Raw genomic sequence first — 17,614 nt, 5'->3', positions numbered from 1 at the left:
GAGTGACTTTTCACTTTCATACATCTGAATGACCAAATGTTTTTCCTATAAGTCACAATACCACAGCTGGTCTTGTGAGGAAAAAGCACATGCAACTAACATACTGGACTTGATAACTAGCTGCTCTTTTTCATGGAACATCATTTTTATTTGAAAGTACAAATAACACAAAAACTGTGGCTATGCAGATTTAGGTATTTGGCAGAACTTTTCTTGAAAACCAAGTGAGCTTGTCGCTTCAAGGAGCACAACTGACAGTGTTTGTTGCTAATGATGAAATTAGACCTTTAAAGAAAAAGGAATTTTGGAAAACTTACCTTCTTTGAGCTTGACAGCTTCCTAATACTTAAAAATGCTTTTCTAATTAGATTGGTGGTAATTAAAAAGATAATGAAATATGTTAACATTTGAAAGACTGCATAGCTCAGTGAACTATTTTCCAAATCAATGCATGATGCCATCAATCATGCATGAGTAAAAGATCCATTTAAAGTACAGAATAAACCAATGGGTTTTAATGTATCAGAGAACAAAAATTCACTAATAGTTTTCAGATCCCACATTGCAGCTAACTTTTAAGGAGCTACCATTTGTTGAATTTTAGTGCAGTATTAGAATATCCCACAATTTATCTCAAAAGGCTATTAAAAGACTTCTCCATCTACACAGTTCAGTGAGGCTGGATTTTCTTCATATATTGTACTTCAACCAAAACTAAGTCTACAGGGTTCTCAGCAGTTAGTATAGAGGGTACTGAGAGCCTCCCCCCAAAACAGAACACCTGGTATGGAGGCTGCATCAGGGATTTGGAGAAAGAGGAGCTTGGAATTCAAGTTCCAATTCTATCACTAAACTGATTTTAGGTTAAGTTACTTAGGTGCAGGCTCAGAAGACAGAGCATGTGTTTATAGCTCCATCACTTGCTGGTAGTGTGTTAACTACCTCTGCAAATAGAGATAACCTACAACACCCTGTTGCTGTGAGAATTAAATGGGATTATACTTGTAAAATGCTTACAACTGTACCTAGAACATGGTAAGAGCTCAGTAAAAGCCAGCTACTGTTATTAGTTACATTAGTCATCTAACAGCATCCTAGTAACTGGCTTGCTTTATCCTCTTCAGAGAACTGAAGCTATTCAGGTGTTACAAATTTGAGGAGAAGGTATAAGTAAACTTGTGGATAATTGTGTGTGGCTTAAACATTAAGAGAGTATGTTACAAAAACTTTTAGTTTCCCTATTCTCAGCTTTTGAAGAAATAAGACTGACAAACATCCCCCGAACCCTTGCCCTATAATTTAGTTAGGAAACAGACAAGTATTGTAGGCCCAAAGGAATTGAGGGCTTGCAGAAAACTAAATCCTCAGGAGATCTGGGCAGCTCTACTACTTAGGAAATTCATTTAAACTCTTGACCTCAGTCATGTCATCTTGTTAAGACAAAAATATCACCTCCGACCTCCCTTGCGGCTTCTGAATCCTGCCAAGCTCACCTCAACATCTTTTAAATATACCTTTTCGGCAGCCTCGAAATCCTAATAAACGCCAGGAAGAAGGGCAAAGCCCCAGAGATCTTTTTCCCCTTGCAAATGCCAATTGTGTGTGTTCTCAGCACCCAGAAGCGAAGGTCTGGATAGCCGCAGCTGCTGCCAGCTCCCTGCCCAACTTTTCAGCAGGGGGTGGCATGCCAGCGTCCTCGCACCATTCTGGCCATTAGCAGGTCAGCCGGGGTACCACGGGGGCCAGGACGTCTGTCTTTCTCTCTATAAAGTGAAGAGGCTGGGCTCGTTTATCCTTGCTCGAAGAACCTTGGCTTTCACCGAGACTTGACAGGCTTTCCACTCGTAACGCCTCAGGCCGCGTCCCTTCCTTCCAAAGACCTCCTGAGCCTCGTGCCGAGAACCCGCGGGCGGCTTCGGAGCGGAGGGCACGCCGCACGCAACACCCACTAGTCCCACGCGCCGACCTCCAGCCGGTTCCGAGGATAACATCTCGCGCGAGTCCCTCCACCTCTCGCGACACTTCCTGCCAGCGGCCCTGCGGGTCTCCAATCCCCGGCCGTCGCTCCACTGCGCGCTCCCCGTCACCTCAGCTCTCTGCTCTCGGCGGCCCGGCCGGCTGGCAGCTCGCCTACTGGGAGCGCGGTGGAGAACGGTGTTGGCGCGAATCCCGCGGGCCCGCAAGCTCCGCCCCGCCCCGCCCCGGCTCGCGGGGCAGGCTTCCGCGGGGACATGTCGTGCCCCTCTGAGCGAGGGCAGCAGAGCGCGAGAGGCTGTGAGGCAGCCAGGTGAGTCCGCGGCGGCCGGGCCCCGGGCCCCTGACCCGAGGGGCGGCTGGAAGGCCCTGCGGGATGGAGATGCCAGGGGCGGAGGAGGGCGCGATGCCTGGAGGCAGGGAAGCGGGGGCCCGGGAGGACCAGCCCCGGCGGGGCGGGGGGTGGCCTCGGCCCCAGGGACGCGGCCTGGGCCCTCTTGGTATCGACGGCTCCTGGAGGCGCCGGGAAGTCATCCGGTTTCCACCCGCGTCCCGCTGCTCGCTGCGGGGCTGGAGGCGGGACGGGGAGAGGCGTCCGCGAGCCCTGAGGTCTCAAACCTGGGTCGCAGGAGGCCCGGGGTCCTGGGGAGAGGGGACACGCGAGGTGGTGGAGGTAAATTCGTGCTGGAGGGAAAAAAGATAAAAAGTGGCTGAAGCCGGGGAGCGGCGGCTCAGAGGAAGGCCGGGTGTTCTCGGTCCAGCTGCACTGAGTGTCGAGATGGTCTCGCCCGCTCCCCTCGCCGGAGCCTAGGTTTCCCTTTTGTGGTCTGTCTGCAGCTTAGGTTAGTCTCTGCCGAGCGGTGAAGGGGAAACACAATGGTTAGTCTTCCTTGGGGCAAGAAGGTCACTTGCTACTTTTTTCCTGAGACCTGGACCGTGCGAGTGGGCGCGCGCCTGCGCGCAGTGGCCCAAGCGAGGATTCGCGTTTTCAGAAATTTGTACCTTCGTCCCTGCTTCAGCACCCTGCAAGGATTGATAAGAAGTGACTGTTATCTTAAGCGAATAGTTTTATTTTCAGTGTTGTAATTCCCGTAACCTGGAGCCTAAAAGCAGGTGTTATTAAAAACAGTTGGAGTAAATGTTTTTGGCTTTGGCACTAGATTTATATTGGAAATTGGGGTAAAGTGGTTTGGGCTGTTTTTGCAATCACGATTTTGACCATGCGTTTCTCATGATTCCAGTTTTGTTTAATTAAAATCATAGTTTTCTGGGAGGATTGGGAGATCAGTGCAAAGCCCGTTGATCTAACTATAAGAAGCATTTTGTTTAAAGCCTCCTTCCCTCCCCTAAAAAAAAACAAAAACCAACCAAACAAAAAGCTGTTAATTTGTTATTTATATTTTAAATTGTGTGGCTGCCTTAGGTGGTGTTTTTTTGGTTTTTTTTTTTTTTCAGAAATTCCTCCTAAAAATAACCCTGTTTTGTGTGTATGTGTGAGTCTGTGTGTATGAGCAATTACACTGTTAATAGAAGGAAATTTTTTTTCTGAGACTTTTCTTTTGTCTTTTAGAGAACGAAATGTCATCAGTGGAGTCGCAGCAGGAGCAGTCGTCCCAGTCAGACCCATCTCCATCACCAAATTCATGTAGTTCCTTTGAGCTCGTAGACATGGATGCTGGCAGTTCGTATGAACCAGTTTCTCCTCATTGGTTTTATTGTAAGATAATAGATTCTAAGGAGACATGGATTCCTTTCAACTCGCAGGATTCACAGCAGCTGGAAGAGGCATATAGCTCTGGTAGGGTGAAAGTGATGACTTGTAACAGGCGAGGACTTACTGTCATTCCTTTAAAACTGTAATATGATAGTCATTATAGTGAGTGCTGTTTCTAGTTATCTCCTATAGCATTTTAATACTGAAGTTCTGCATTACTGTCCAGTGAGTTTATAATATTCAAGAATTTGGTCTGTATTTTGAAAACAGTGCCTATTGTAATTTCTGCATAGTTATCCAATAATGTTTCTTATGTTTCAGTTTTTGTTTAAAAAGAGTGGTGGGTGGTAGTATAGTATTGCAAAAGAATGAATTCTTTAATTTTTCACTTGTTTTTTCTATGCTGGTTAGTACTTTATCATCATGAGGTCATTAATTTACCTTTTCACCCCTTAAGCAAAAAATTCAGGAAGGCTTTCTTATTTACAGTTTTTTTTGTTGTTTTTTTTTTAAGGGCTACTATAATCTCTCCTCAGAAAAAGAGCAAAATAGTATTTGGGTATTATTTTTTTCATGTTTCATTAAAGCCAAGAATGATTTTGATGGTTTAACCAAGAAGAAAGGGATCATTCATGTGTTTTATAACATTATTTAGCATATAACTCAGAGTTGTATTTTGGGAGTGGCAGTTGTATTTTATTTTGCTATACTATGTGCTTCTTTTCCCCTTTCCAATCCTCAATAGGAAAAGATTGTGATAGAATTGTTCCCACTGATGGGGGTAGATATGATGTTCATTTGGGGGAGAGGATGCGGTATGCTGTTTACTGGGATGAGCTGGCTTCAGAAGTGAGACGATGTACCTGGTTTTACAAGGGAGACAAAGATAATAAGTATGTTCCATACTCGGAGAGCTTCAGCCAAGTTCTAGAGGTATTCCTTTGACCTCTTTTACTCATTTTCTTCCCTTTCTTCTCTTATTTAATAATCTTTTCTTCCTCTTTGTGACTTATTTTTGTGAATTTATAAAGAGAGCTTGGTTCTATCTGCATCACAGTTTATCGCATTTCTTTTTGCAAGTCCGTTTCAGGATAAAGTAGTTTTCAGATTTTAAAATATTAAAGAAACTGTTTATGTCTTTAAAAATTTTTTTCTCTAATGGTGATCATTTGTTAGTATTTAAACTATGACCATGGAGTTGTTCATTTTTGCTTTTTTTTTCTTGCTCTGAAACTATTCTGAAATTTGCTTTAAATTGGAGTAGGACATTAATATTGTTGAAAGAAATATATCAAAATGTGAACAATGATTATTTCTAGTCTAGATGATGGAATTAGGACTGATTTTTTTCTTTGTTCTGTTACTTATTGTAATTTTAAAAGAATTTTAAAATTTGATAAATCAAGAGAAGGAACTGTATATGTAATATCCTAATCTTGTGGATAATATACATGCATTAATATCATTGAAAGAAATATATCAAAATGTGTATTGATGTCGGAAGCCACTTTAGGCATTACTGACAGTGTATAGCTGTTTTTTCCAGTCTAGATGATAGAAGCAGAATGATTATTTTTTGTTGATTGTTTTTTGTTTTATTCTATACTAGTGTCTGTTGTCATTTAAAGAGAATTAAATTCGATAAATTGGAGTAAGATATTCTTACTGTAATTGTTTATCTAGCAGTATTCTTGTAGAGAAGTTCAATTTTAATAGAAAAGCCATTAGAGAAATCTAATGAAATGTGTCTTGTTTTAAGGAAACTTACATGCTTGCTGTAACTCTGGATGAATGGAAAAAGAAATTGGAGTCTCCCAACAGAGAAATTATTATATTACACAATCCAAAGGTAAAGCAAATTAAGGCCCTTCTTTAATGATAGGATTGGGCTTCCCTGGTGGCTCAGAGGTTAAAGCATCTGCCCGCAATGCAGGAGACCTGGATCCCTGGGTCAGGAAGATCCCCTGGAGAAGGAAATGGCAACCCACTCTAGTATTTTTGCCTGGAGAATCCCATGGGTGGAGGAGCCTGGTGGGCTACAGTCCACAGGGTCTCAAAGACTGAGCGACTTCACTTTGACTTTAATGATAGGATTAAGAGTAATTGAGTTACTAAAGAGAATGCAATTAATTCTTAGTGGTTTCTTTTTTCTAGCGATTCTACATAGGATAACCTTTGGAAATTTTTATATTGCATTCATAAGAATCTGCCTGCAATGCAGGAGCCCCAGGTTTGATCCTTGGGTTGGGAAAATTCCCCTGGAGAAGGAAATGACAATCCATTCCATTATTCTTGCCTGGTGACTTCTATGGACAGAGGAGCCTGGTGGGCTACAGCTCATGGGATCACAGAGTTGGACACAACTGAGTGACTTTCTCTTTTACACTTTATGTTTTGAAAGACTTGTCCCCACCCCTCAGAAGGTATTAAGATGTCTTTAATGTGGAATAAATATCTTTATTGCTCTGATCTTTTTTATTTAAGCTTATGGTGCATTACCAGCCAGTTGCAGGGTCCGATGAATGGGGTTCAGCACCTGCTGAGCAAGGTCGACCTCGAACAGTGAAGAGGGGGGTTGAGAACATCTCTGTTGACATTCACTGTGGTAATGTTAATCATTCATTTTTTTTCTTATCTTCTGATATACTTATTTATGACTTAAACTGTGGCCTTTTTCTATGACATTGATTACCTTGAGGCTTAAAAAATGGTCTTGAATCCAATGGGCTTATTCTAAGTTAAGATTAGTATTACTTGATCTAGTGAGAATCTTAATAGGTATAAAAATCTCTTGAAGTTGCTAAGTATATATGGTGGGATGGATAAAATTTGGGCACTACTAATCAGGAAGTCACTAAGTACAAATGAACTGCTTTAGTCCTAATTCTAAGAAATGTGATTCTTCCTGCTTGCTTATTTATTCCTGGTAACTTGTGTCCTTGAAGTTTTTCAACCAGGGGAAACTATTTTTCATTAGGACCCTGATGGTTATCCATTGGTCTCTAGCTAGGGGCATTTGTGGTTGGTTTTGTAATATATTTAACTGGATTATAAAATTCCTTTTAAGTATTCTGTCAATGCCAAATTATCTGAATTTGGTAACTGCCCTGTGTTATACAAGAGAATATTCTTAGGAAACACACAAAATATTAACGGTTTAAAGAGATGTGATGTCTGTAGTCTGATGATGTATGCAGCCTACTCCCAAATGGTTCTAAAAATAAATGTGTGTGAACACACACACACATGATGGTAAAGTATGGAATCTGTGTGAAAAAGAGATTTTTTGTTCTATTCTTTCAAGTTTTCTGTAAGATTGCAGTTATTTCAAAATAAAAAGTTTAAAAATCCTGAAAAATTCTTTCACTGACTTACTGGGTTAGTGCAAACCTAACTGTAGTTTTGGACCATGAATTTTAAATCATTATAGCTAGGCTCAAACATATTTTTATTAATCAAAATAGGAACCATTACAATCAACACATTTTTGCCAACAATAAATAAGTTTTATTCCTACAGCATAAAAATCCATGCTTCCAGATTTGACAGACTCTTGGAAAGCATTTTTTGCCTCATTCTGGTTGTGAAAGTTTTCCCTGCAAAAAGTTGTCAAGATGCTTGAAGAAGTAGTAGTCAGTTGGCAAGAGGTCGGGTGAATATGGCAGATGAAGTAAAACTGTGTAGCCCAATTCGTTCAACTTTTGAAGTGTTGTTTGTGCAACGTGGGGTTGGGTGCTGTTGTGCAGAAGAATTGGGCCCTTTCTGTTGACCAATGCCGGCTTCAGGCGTTGCAGTTCTCAGTACATCTCATTGATTTGCTGAGCATACTTCTCAGATGTAATGGTTTCGCTGGGATTCAGAAAGCTGTAGTGGATCAGACTGGCAGCAAACCACCAAACAGTGACCTTGACTTTTTTTTGGTACACCTTTAGCTTTGGGAAACGCTTTGGAACTTCTTGGTTCAGCCACTGAGCTGGCTGTCGCCGGTCGTTGTATAAAATCTACTTTTTGTCCCATGTCACAATCTGATCAAGAAATAATTCATTATTGTTGCACAGAATAAGAGAAGATGACACTTCAACGACAATTTTTAAAATTTTCGGTCAGCTCATGAGGCACCCACTAAGCGAGCTTTTTCACCTTTCTAATTTGCATCAAATGCTGAACAACTGTAGAAGGTCGATGTTGAGTTCTTCTGCAACTTCTTGTTAGTTTTAAGAGGGTCAGCTTTGATGATGGCTCTCAGTTGGTCATTATCAACTTCCAATGGCTGGCCAGTATGCTCCTCATCTTCAAGGCTGTCATCTCCTTTGCAAAACTTCTTCAACCACTGCTGCACTGTACGTTCGTTAGCAGTTCCTAGGCTAAATGTACTGTTGATGTTGCAAGTTATCTCCGCTGCTTTACAACCCATTTTGACCTTATTTAAGAAAATCACTCGAATTTGCTTTTTGTCTAACATCATTTTCATAGTCTAAAATAAGTATAAAATAAACAGCAAGTAACAGTACTTAGCAAAGAAAGAAGGTGAGAAATGTGTATTAAAACACATTTAGATGTTAGATCTATAACATAATCACATTTATTTAAAATGTTTTCCAATATCAAATGGCAAAGTTCAACAATGCAAAAACCGCAATTACTTTTGCACCAACCAAATATTTTTAAGATAAATTAGAAACACTTTTGAGATAAATTAGAAACAAAGTAAAATCGCAATATTTTTACTAAGTAGTGAAATATAGGAAAATATGTGTCTTTAAAAAAAAATCTGCTCATATTTTAACTTGCTCATTTCTATTACCTACTTATTGTGAATGTTTGATTTTAGAATACATGACTAGTTATACTGAATAACTTTTCTTTATAATTTCACTTGTAGGGGAACCTTTACAAATAGATCATTTGGTTTTTGTAGTCCATGGGATCGGACCTGCTTGTGATCTCCGCTTTCGAAGCATTGTACAGTGTGGTAGGTTCACAAAGCATGTCAGGTTAGATCATGTAAAGGGACTTGTAGTGCTCCTCTGAGCTGAGATAGTGTTGTCTTAGGCTGTCCTCTTAGCTGCATAATAAGATTTGGAGAGTTGAAGACAGGTGGCAAGGTAGTAAAGCCTCCCAGCTTAGACCTAAAGTGCTAGTAACTTCCTTAGGCTAATAGGTTTATACTCTTAACTAAGTTCTTGAGTGAATAAGCCTTCAAGTCTGATAAATTTGTTTTATGATGTGATTGTACTGTTTGTAACTATTCCAAATTTAAAGGGAACCATAAATATGTGACCATAAAGATAATCTAGTTTAAATGAACAACTGAAACTTACATTTTTTTAACTTACACTGTGGTAAATCTCATGATACTCTGGAATATTTAGGTCATTAACTTGATTTCATGGGGTTGCAAAGAGTCGGACACGACTGAGCGACTGATCTGATCTGATCTCTGAACTTGATTTTGAAAGGTCGTATTCATAGTCTAGTTGTCCCAATTTGGGAGTCTTATCCTAATGACTAATGCTTCTAGGCATAAACTTTCTAGAAGGTTAAGATCAATATAATATGAATTCTAAACATCAGTGGTTTTCCCAAAATATTGGATAATGAATGATCGTTTGCGTGCAAGGCCAACTGACATAGTCAAGTGATTCTTTTAAAAAATTGAAACAGTTCATCTGACACAGAAGTTTTGAAGTTAGTGTGTGTGTGTTTAATGAAAATGTTTTGTATAGTATAAGCAGTTCTATATGAAAGGAATGTCTTTTCCTATATGCACTATTAATTTTTCTTAAATATCACTCTAGTTTTGACTCTGGTCAGTAGGTGCTCTAAGCAAATGTAGATGAGTGTAGTATAATCGTATGATCTGTTGCATCCTAATTCTGTGAATTGATTGCTTCACTGTTAATGCATTAGTTAATTTTCTTTTCTAGTTAATGATTTTCGCAGTGTTTCTTTGAACCTGCTACAGACGCATTTTAAGAAAGCCCAAGAAAATCAGCAGATTGGGAGGGTAGAATTTCTCCCAGTCAACTGGCACAGTCCCTTGCATTCCACTGGTGTAGATGTGTGAGTAGTACTTTACACCTTTGAGTTGTTACCTGTGATTGTAATGTTTTCTGATCATTAATATGCTTAGGAACATCTCTGCTCTTAGCTGAGAGTGTATATAAAATTCTGTTCAACAAAAAACTTTTTGTACTTCTGTGTCATTTTCTTAGAGTTACATTATTAAGTGCTGAACAATCCCTTTGTTTAACCAGCTTGGGTCAGGTGTAGGGAATGGTGCGTATCTTCTTCCAGTATGTCTTAGTGGCTCATTAGTGTTTATTATTGCAGCTTTACTATTTCTTTAGCATAAAGGAGGTTACGGAATTTAAGTTTTCTGCTTAAAACATCTTTCTTCTTTCAGAGATCTGCAGCGAATAACCCTTCCTAGCATTAACCGCCTCAGGCACTTTACAAACGACACGATTCTGGATGTCTTCTTCTACAACAGCCCCACCTACTGTCAGACTATTGTGGACACAGTCGCTTCTGAAATGAACCGAATTTATATACTTTTTCTGCAGAGGAACCCTGATTTCAAAGGGAGTGTATCCATTGCTGGTCATAGTTTAGGTAATGAATTCTCTATGACTGGAGAGGACTATCACATTTTATGGATACCTTTTAAGTATTTTTGAAGTACAGTGTTTTTTATCAGTGTCAGATTCAGAGGTCTAGAACTGGTGTGTGATGAAATATTAGGAAGGGGTTGGAAGGGTGATGGTGGATGGGAAAGAAAGACTCCCTACTTAGTAGATTTTGCTACATGGGTAACTGGCTTATTCCTTTTTTGTGTAAAAGGCAGCTGTTCAGTGCTAATGCTTCAAAATTGTCCCCTCTTCTTCTGTTTTACTTACAGGTTCGCTTATATTGTTTGATATCCTAACAAATCAGAAAGATTCTTTGGGAGATACTGACAGTAAAAAGGTAATTTAGATGTTCAGATATGTTTTCTCATACTATTTCTTAGGGATTTTTAGATTTTAGACTTTTTTTTCCCACTTAGTCTCATACCATAATATTAAATTTACATTTGTTTTAATTTTAACAGATTTGTAATTATCTCTGTTATTCTTGGATGATAGAAGCAAAATAGTAATATGCTTCTATAAACATTTGCCACATTCTAAAATAATTATGGAGTGCCTGATGAACTATGGACTGAGGTTCATGACATTGTACAGGAGACAGGGATCAAGACCATCCCCATGGAAAAGAAATGCAAAAAAGCAAAATGGCTGTCTGGGGAGGCCTTACAAATAGCTGTGAAAACAAGAGAAGCGAAAAGCAAAGGAGAAAAGGAAAGATATAAGCATCTGAATGCAGAGTTCCAAAGAATAGCAAGGAGAGATAAGAAAGCCCTCCTCAGTGATCAGTGCAAAGAAATAGAGGAAAACAACAGAATGGGAAAGACTAGAGATCTCTTCAAGAAAATTAGAGATACCAGGGGAACATTTCATGCAAAGAGGGGCTCGATAAAGGACAGAAATGGTATGGACCTAACAGAAGCAGAAGATATTAAGAAGAGGTGGCAAGAATACACAGAAGAACTGTACAAAAAAGATCTTCACGACCCAGATAATCACGATGGTGTGATCACTCACCTAGAGCCAGACATCCTGGAATGTGAAGTCAAGTGGGCCTTAGAAAGCATCACTACGAACAAAGCTAGTGGAGGTGATGGAATTCCAGTTGAGCTATTCCAAATCCTGAAAGATGATGCTGTGAAAGTGCTGCACTCAATATGCCAGCAAATTTGGAAAAGTCAGCAGTGGCCACAGGCCTGGAAAAGGTCAGTTTTCATTCCAATCCCAAAGAAAGGCAATGCCAAAGAATGCTCAAACTACCGCACAATTGCACTCATCTCACACGCTAGTAACGTAATGCTCAAAATTCTCCAAGCCAGGCTTCAGCAATACGTGAACCATGAACTTCCAGATGTTCAAGCTGGTTTTAGAAAAGGCAGAGGGACCAGAAATCAAATTGCCAAAATCCGCTGGATCATCGAAAAAGCAAGAGAGTTCCAGAAAAACATCTATTTCTGCTTTACTGACTATGCCAAAGCCTATGACTGTGTGGATCACAATAAACTGTGGGAAATTCTGAAAGAGATGGGAATACCAGACCACCTGATCTGCCTCTTGAGAAATTTGTATGCAGGTCAGGGAAGCAACAGTTAGAACTGGACATGGAACAACAGACTGGTTCCAAATAGGAAAAGGAGTACATCAAGGCTGTATATTGTCACCCTGCTTATTTAACTTATATGCAGAGTACATCATGAGAAACGCTGGGCTGGAAGAAGCACAAGCTGGAATCAAGACTGCCGGGAGAAATATCAATAACCTCAGATATGCAGATGACATCACCCTTATGGCAGAAAGTGAAGAGGAACTAAAAAGCCTCTTGATGAAGGTGAAAGAGGAGAGTGAAAAAGTTGGCTTAAAGCTCAACATTCAGAAAACGAAGATCATGGCATCTGGTCCCATCACTTCATGGCAAATAGATGGGGAAACAGTGGAAACAGTGTCAGACTTTATTTTTTTGGGCTCCAAAATCACTGCAGATGGTGACTGCAGCCATGAAATTAAAAGACGCTTACTCCTTGGAAGAAAAGTTATGACCAACCTAGATAGCATATTGAAAAGCAGAGACATTACTTTGCCAACAAAGGTCTGTCTAGTCAAGGCTATGGTTTTTCCTGTGGTCATGTATGGATGTGAGAGTTGGACTGTGAAGAAAGCTGAGCGCTGAAGAATTGATGCTTTTGAACTGTGGTGTTGTGAGAGTCCCTTGGACTGCAAGGAGATCCAACCAGTCTATTCTGAAGGAGATCAGCCCTGGGATTTCTTTGGAAGGAATGATGCTAAAGCTGAAACTCCAGTACTTTGGCCACCTCATGCGAAGAGTTGACTCACTGGAAAAGACTCTGATGGTGGGAGGGATTGGGGGCAGGAGGAGAAGGGGACGACAGAGGATGAGATGGCTGGATGGCATCACTGACTCGATGGACATGAGTCTGAGTGAACTCCGGGAGTTGGTGATGGACAGGGAGGCCGGGCGTGCTGCAATTCATGGGGTCGCAAAGTGTCGAACACGACTGAGTGACTGAACTGAACTGAAGATAATTATGGTTATCTTATTTCATTATAAATATGCACTGCTGCTAAGTCACTTCAGTCGTGTCCGACTCTGTGCGACCCCATAGACGGCAGCCCACGAGGCTCCCCCATCCCTGGGATTCTCCAGGCAAGAACACTGGAGTGGGTTGCCATTTCCTTCTCCAATTCATGAAAGGAAAAATGAAAGTGAAGTCGCTCAGTCGTGTCTGACTCTTAGCGACCCCATGGACTGCAGCCTACCTGGCTCCTCCGTCCATGGGATTTTCCAGGCGAGAGTACTGGAGTGGGTTGCCATTGCCTTCTCTACTGATCTGTTATTAGAGTTACAGAATCATTGAATTGAAATGGAATTTGCGTATGAGGAAATGAAGAATGAATTGAATGCAAATTGATATAGTTTATAGAAATTCTGCTTGAAAGCTGTCCTTAAACACTACTAAGAGCTCAGGGAAAGTTTTGTTAATGATGATGACGAATACTTTAATAGTCATTCATTCACTGAGTCATTTATTTAAAAACATATAAAGTTTCAATCGACTGCAAAAACTTAAAGATCAATCACATTTTAGTTTATGTCTTGTATACATTTCGATTTAGTCAAAGTTAAGATACTGTGTGGCTATCTTACATAGTGCTTTTCTTTATTGCAAAGTAGTAGTAATAAAAAAATCTAAATGAATTTAGACAATATAAGTTTTACAATTTAATTTTTAGGATTTGCCAAGTATTTTCATGGATCAAGGAGATACACCAACACTGGAAGAAGAGTTGAAGAAACTTCAACTGTCTGAATTCTTTAGTATCTTTGAGAAGGAGAAAATAGATAAGGAAGCTCTGGTAAAAATAATCTTTTAAAACTGTACACTCTTCCATTTTGAGTATTTTTATTGCTTATTTTCATCATACTGCAGGCTAAGAGCCTGCCCTTTAGAAGCATTTTAGTCATACATACTTTATCATTAGTAATGCTCTTTAGCATTATTTGTTGGTTTTTTTTCCCATCATATAAAGTGATCTTTTTTTTGTGGGAGTTCAAAGTTCAGAGGAGCCACGTTGATAATAGGAATAGAGCAAAGACTAAAACCCAGCACAGCTCTGAAAACATGAGAGCAGGTGTAAAGGCCACTGACTTTTCCAGCTCTTATTTTCTGTTATACTTTCCAGAGCTCTACTTGTGGGTATTTGCTTATTTTTTTGCCACCTCAGGTGTGCCTTTTTTTTTTTTTTTTTTAAGGTTTGTGACACATTTGTTCATTTAACAGGTATTTACTAAATACCTACTATGATCAGGCAGCTGTACCAAGTATGAGGTAGAGTGCCGATAAGGCAGATATCGTTCAAACCTCATGGTACTTATAGCTTAGTGGAAGAGACACAGATGGCCAAACACATAATTAATTACAGCTGTGCTAAGTTCTAAGTAGGGAAAGTACACAGTGGTTTAGGAGTATACCAACAGGATGAGCTGATCTAATCTGGGGGAGCGAAGGAAGACTTCCCTCATCAGGGAGCAGCCCTTTAGCCAACATCTGGATTGTTGGTGTGTTTTCTGCTCTGTGTGTCACTGCTCACGTGCATGAACAGGAACATAACCTTTCTCAGGAATGGAACATCTGAGGAGCGTGGAAACCGTGGAGGGTTTTTCTGTCATGAAGTTAGATACTCTTTTCTGTAGGCTTTTTTTTTTTTTTACAATAGTATCTGTATTACTACAGCATTGATAACTCCAGAATTGATATTTTATATTCCTTTTTTAAACTCCTTTATTAAGAGATAAAGTTATTAATGATGCTTTACCACTGGGGACTCCTAGTCATGTAAAGCCAAGAACAACAGAGTGCTTAGGCCTATTCCTCTCAGGGAATAGGACATTTAATTGATTTTATTTTGCCTAGAAATAAAAACAGTGTTTGATTTTTTTATGCTTAGACTTTATGTACAGACAAAGACCTTCAGGAAATGGGAATTCCTCTAGGACCAAGAAAGAAGATACTAAACTACTTTAGGACCAGAAAAAATTCAATGGTATGTGCTTAATACAACTTATGGGATTAAAGAGTGTTCTGACTTCCTTGTACCCTTGTGCTTTTTGAGATGTATAGGGAGCTAAGCAGTTGTAAAAATTTACCTTTGGCTCTGTTTATTAGAAACTAAATACATTTTCTTTATTAATATCTTTAAAAATATTATCAGTGTCAGAAGTCTTATCTCCCCTGGACTTCTACCATTCAATTGTTTTCCTTTTTTGGGTAGCTTTATAACTAGTTTATTGAAATATATTGCGCATCACATACCATAAAATTCACCCTTTAAAAATATACAATTCAGTGGGTCTTGGTATATTCAGAGTTGAATAACCCATCACCACTATCGAATTCCAGAACATTTCCATCATTGTAAAAAGAAACATCATATTCAACAGCAGTCACTCCCCATTCATCCCTCCTGTGAACCACTGATCTATTTTCTGTCTCTGAATTTTCTTATTCTGGATATTTCTTATAAATGGAGTTACACGGTATGTGGCGTTTTGTGACTGGCTTCTTTCACTTAGCATAATGTATTCAAAGTATAACCATGTTGTAACAGTACTTGTGCACTGAGTATTTTTGGCCACTGAATTCCTTTCCATAGCCTAGATGATTATCTTTCAACTCTTCAGCAGGTTGCTTGGTTCTGGTTTAAGGCTGATAGAGACATAGTGTCTGCTTTGATTAGAAAGGCATAGGACTGCACTGAACTCAGCAGCCCCTCACCCAGCGCCCCACAGTGCTCTGCTGCTGTTTTCTCTCATGATGGTTGCCCAAAGTTTCAGTTACTATCCAGATGGCTTTGTACAGCTTTCATCATTTCAGAGCATGTAGGGATATCAGTTCATAATTTAAGGCAGCTTTGGTTTTCATTAGCTTTATTTTGTTTTCTGAGAGATTCTTCTTAAAATTGTTGACTGTCGTTTCAAAACCTTCCCAAGCATCCTTTTAAACCGGTAGAAAACTGTATAATCCTTTGGATATTTTTTACTACTTAGCAGCTCCACAGAACTATTGTTTATTCTTTAGGGTGTTAATAGACCAACCCCGAAATCACCTGCTGGGGCAAATATGTCTAATACCCCCAAAGAGTCGGAGTTCTACAGTAGTACTAATGGTCTGGACGTCGGCATTGGGCAGGTAAACAGTATTCATTTTCTTTGGTCATTTTATTGTTTGCCATTTGTATTGTAGAAACAGATGTAACTTTTATTATCAGTAAGAGATGCTTTTATTTCCTTCATCCAGGTGCCTGTAAAATATCCCCGGCTTATCTATAAACCAGAAATATTCTTTGCCTTTGGATCTCCCATTGGAATGTTCCTTACTGTCCGGGGACTAAAAAGAATTGACCCCAACTACAGATTTCCAACATGCAAAGGTTTCTTCAATATTTATCACCCTGTAAGCATTGGACAGCTCTTGTGATTTTGCCTGAATGTTAGGGCTTATTGGTAAGGAGCATATGATAGTCTATTGTGTTGATTTACTTTTTTCTATACTATTTTGTACTAATGAGAAAATTTATAATATGAATCTGGAAGTAAAGGGGACAGAACAAGTACATTTAAAAATAAATGAGCTTATAATTATTCTTATTCCTGAGACCATCATTATGATCAGCAGAGGTATATGTAACTATTGTTTTCTGCATGTAGTTTGATCCTGTGGCCTATAGGATTGAACCAATGGTGGTCCCGGGAGTGGAATTTGAGCCAATGCTGATCCCACATCATAAAGGCAGGAAGCGGATGCACTTAGGTATGTCTTGAGTCCAGAACCTGGTCATTGTAGACTTTCTGGTCAGTGCAGGCTGACTGGACCTCATTCACTTTATTTAGCTATGTTGAGCCCTTTTATCTCTGTAAAACATGTAGCATTCTTTTTCACATGTGTTTCAGAACTGAGAGAAGGCTTGACCAGGATGAGCATGGACCTTAAGAATAACTTGCTAGGTTCGCTGCGGATGGCCTGGAAGTCTTTCACCAGAGCTCCATACCCTGCCTTACAAGCTTCGGAAACTGCGGAAGAAACAGAAGCAGAGCCTGAGTCAAATTCGGAGAAGCCTAGTGGTCAGTGACTCTGTACACAGTGATTACCTGCACCGGGCCAGAGAAGAGGGACTCCCTGAAGTCTGGTTCTTATTCTCCCAGGGTCTTCTTAACTTTCCCCTTGTTGTTGTTGAGAACCAACACTAGACTATGAGTCCTACTGGGCCTTCAGCTCTGCTGGTTTCTTTCTGTCATCAAATAGCCACAAATTGTGGAAACACATTATTTGTGAGGGAAAGTGTTAAGAGAAGCTGAGCATCTAGTAACTAGGCTTTAAACCATTACCCACTCGGGCACTGTGGCGGTGATGCTAAGAGCCTACACTGTGAAGAACTTTGCTTTTACCGGGAACGTTTGTATATTCATGGGTCAGTTTTATTTTCCTGGCTGGGGACTAGTTGGGACACTTCTTTTGATTGCACAGTTAGTAGGGCATTCTTTTGCTTTTTAACTGCAAAAGGAGTTTCTTTTCAACTGCCTAAGGCGATCTAACCCTGCTTGCATTTAGTTTGTAAACCAAAGAAAGTGAAAGTGAAGTCGCTCAGTCGTGTCTGACTCTTTGCCACCCGTGGACTGTAGCCCACCAAGCTCCTTTGTCCATGGGATTCTCCAGGCAAGAATACTGGAGTGGGTTGCCATTTCCTTCTCCAACCCTGCTTGCATTTAGTTTGTAAACCAAAG

The 17,614-nt window shown here is 39.9% G+C and overlaps 1 protein-coding gene across 2 annotated transcripts in view; it reads left to right on the top strand.

Moving 5' to 3' along the window:
• The first annotated feature begins 2,152 nt into the window (after window positions 1-2,152).
• DDHD2 (DDHD domain containing 2) overlaps window positions 2,153-17,614 on the top strand; it is a 33,835-nt gene continuing 18,373 nt past the window's right edge. For both annotated transcript variants that reach the window (XM_044931961.1, XM_006070612.3), the window contains exons 1-15: window positions 2,153-2,287; window positions 3,545-3,772; window positions 4,434-4,621; window positions 5,448-5,537; window positions 6,173-6,293; window positions 8,571-8,660; window positions 9,616-9,751; window positions 10,095-10,303; window positions 10,590-10,657; window positions 13,567-13,689; window positions 14,782-14,877; window positions 15,912-16,022; window positions 16,131-16,286; window positions 16,541-16,643; window positions 16,784-16,954. In XM_044931961.1, coding sequence (XP_044787896.1) covers window positions 3,553-3,772; window positions 4,434-4,621; window positions 5,448-5,537; window positions 6,173-6,293; window positions 8,571-8,660; window positions 9,616-9,751; window positions 10,095-10,303; window positions 10,590-10,657; window positions 13,567-13,689; window positions 14,782-14,877; window positions 15,912-16,022; window positions 16,131-16,286; window positions 16,541-16,643; window positions 16,784-16,954 — 1,882 coding nt within the window. In that variant the 5' untranslated portion in view covers window positions 2,153-2,287; window positions 3,545-3,552. The remainder of the gene's footprint in view (window positions 2,288-3,544; window positions 3,773-4,433; window positions 4,622-5,447; window positions 5,538-6,172; window positions 6,294-8,570; window positions 8,661-9,615; window positions 9,752-10,094; window positions 10,304-10,589; window positions 10,658-13,566; window positions 13,690-14,781; window positions 14,878-15,911; window positions 16,023-16,130; window positions 16,287-16,540; window positions 16,644-16,783; window positions 16,955-17,614) is intronic.

Source organism: Bubalus bubalis, chromosome 1, assembly GCF_019923935.1.
Source record: "Bubalus bubalis isolate 160015118507 breed Murrah chromosome 1, NDDB_SH_1, whole genome shotgun sequence".
Classification (NCBI taxonomy): Eukaryota; Metazoa; Chordata; class Mammalia; order Artiodactyla; family Bovidae; genus Bubalus; species Bubalus bubalis.
The sequence above is the reverse complement of the archived record's forward strand: the minus strand, read 5'-3'. Positions and strand labels throughout refer to the sequence as shown.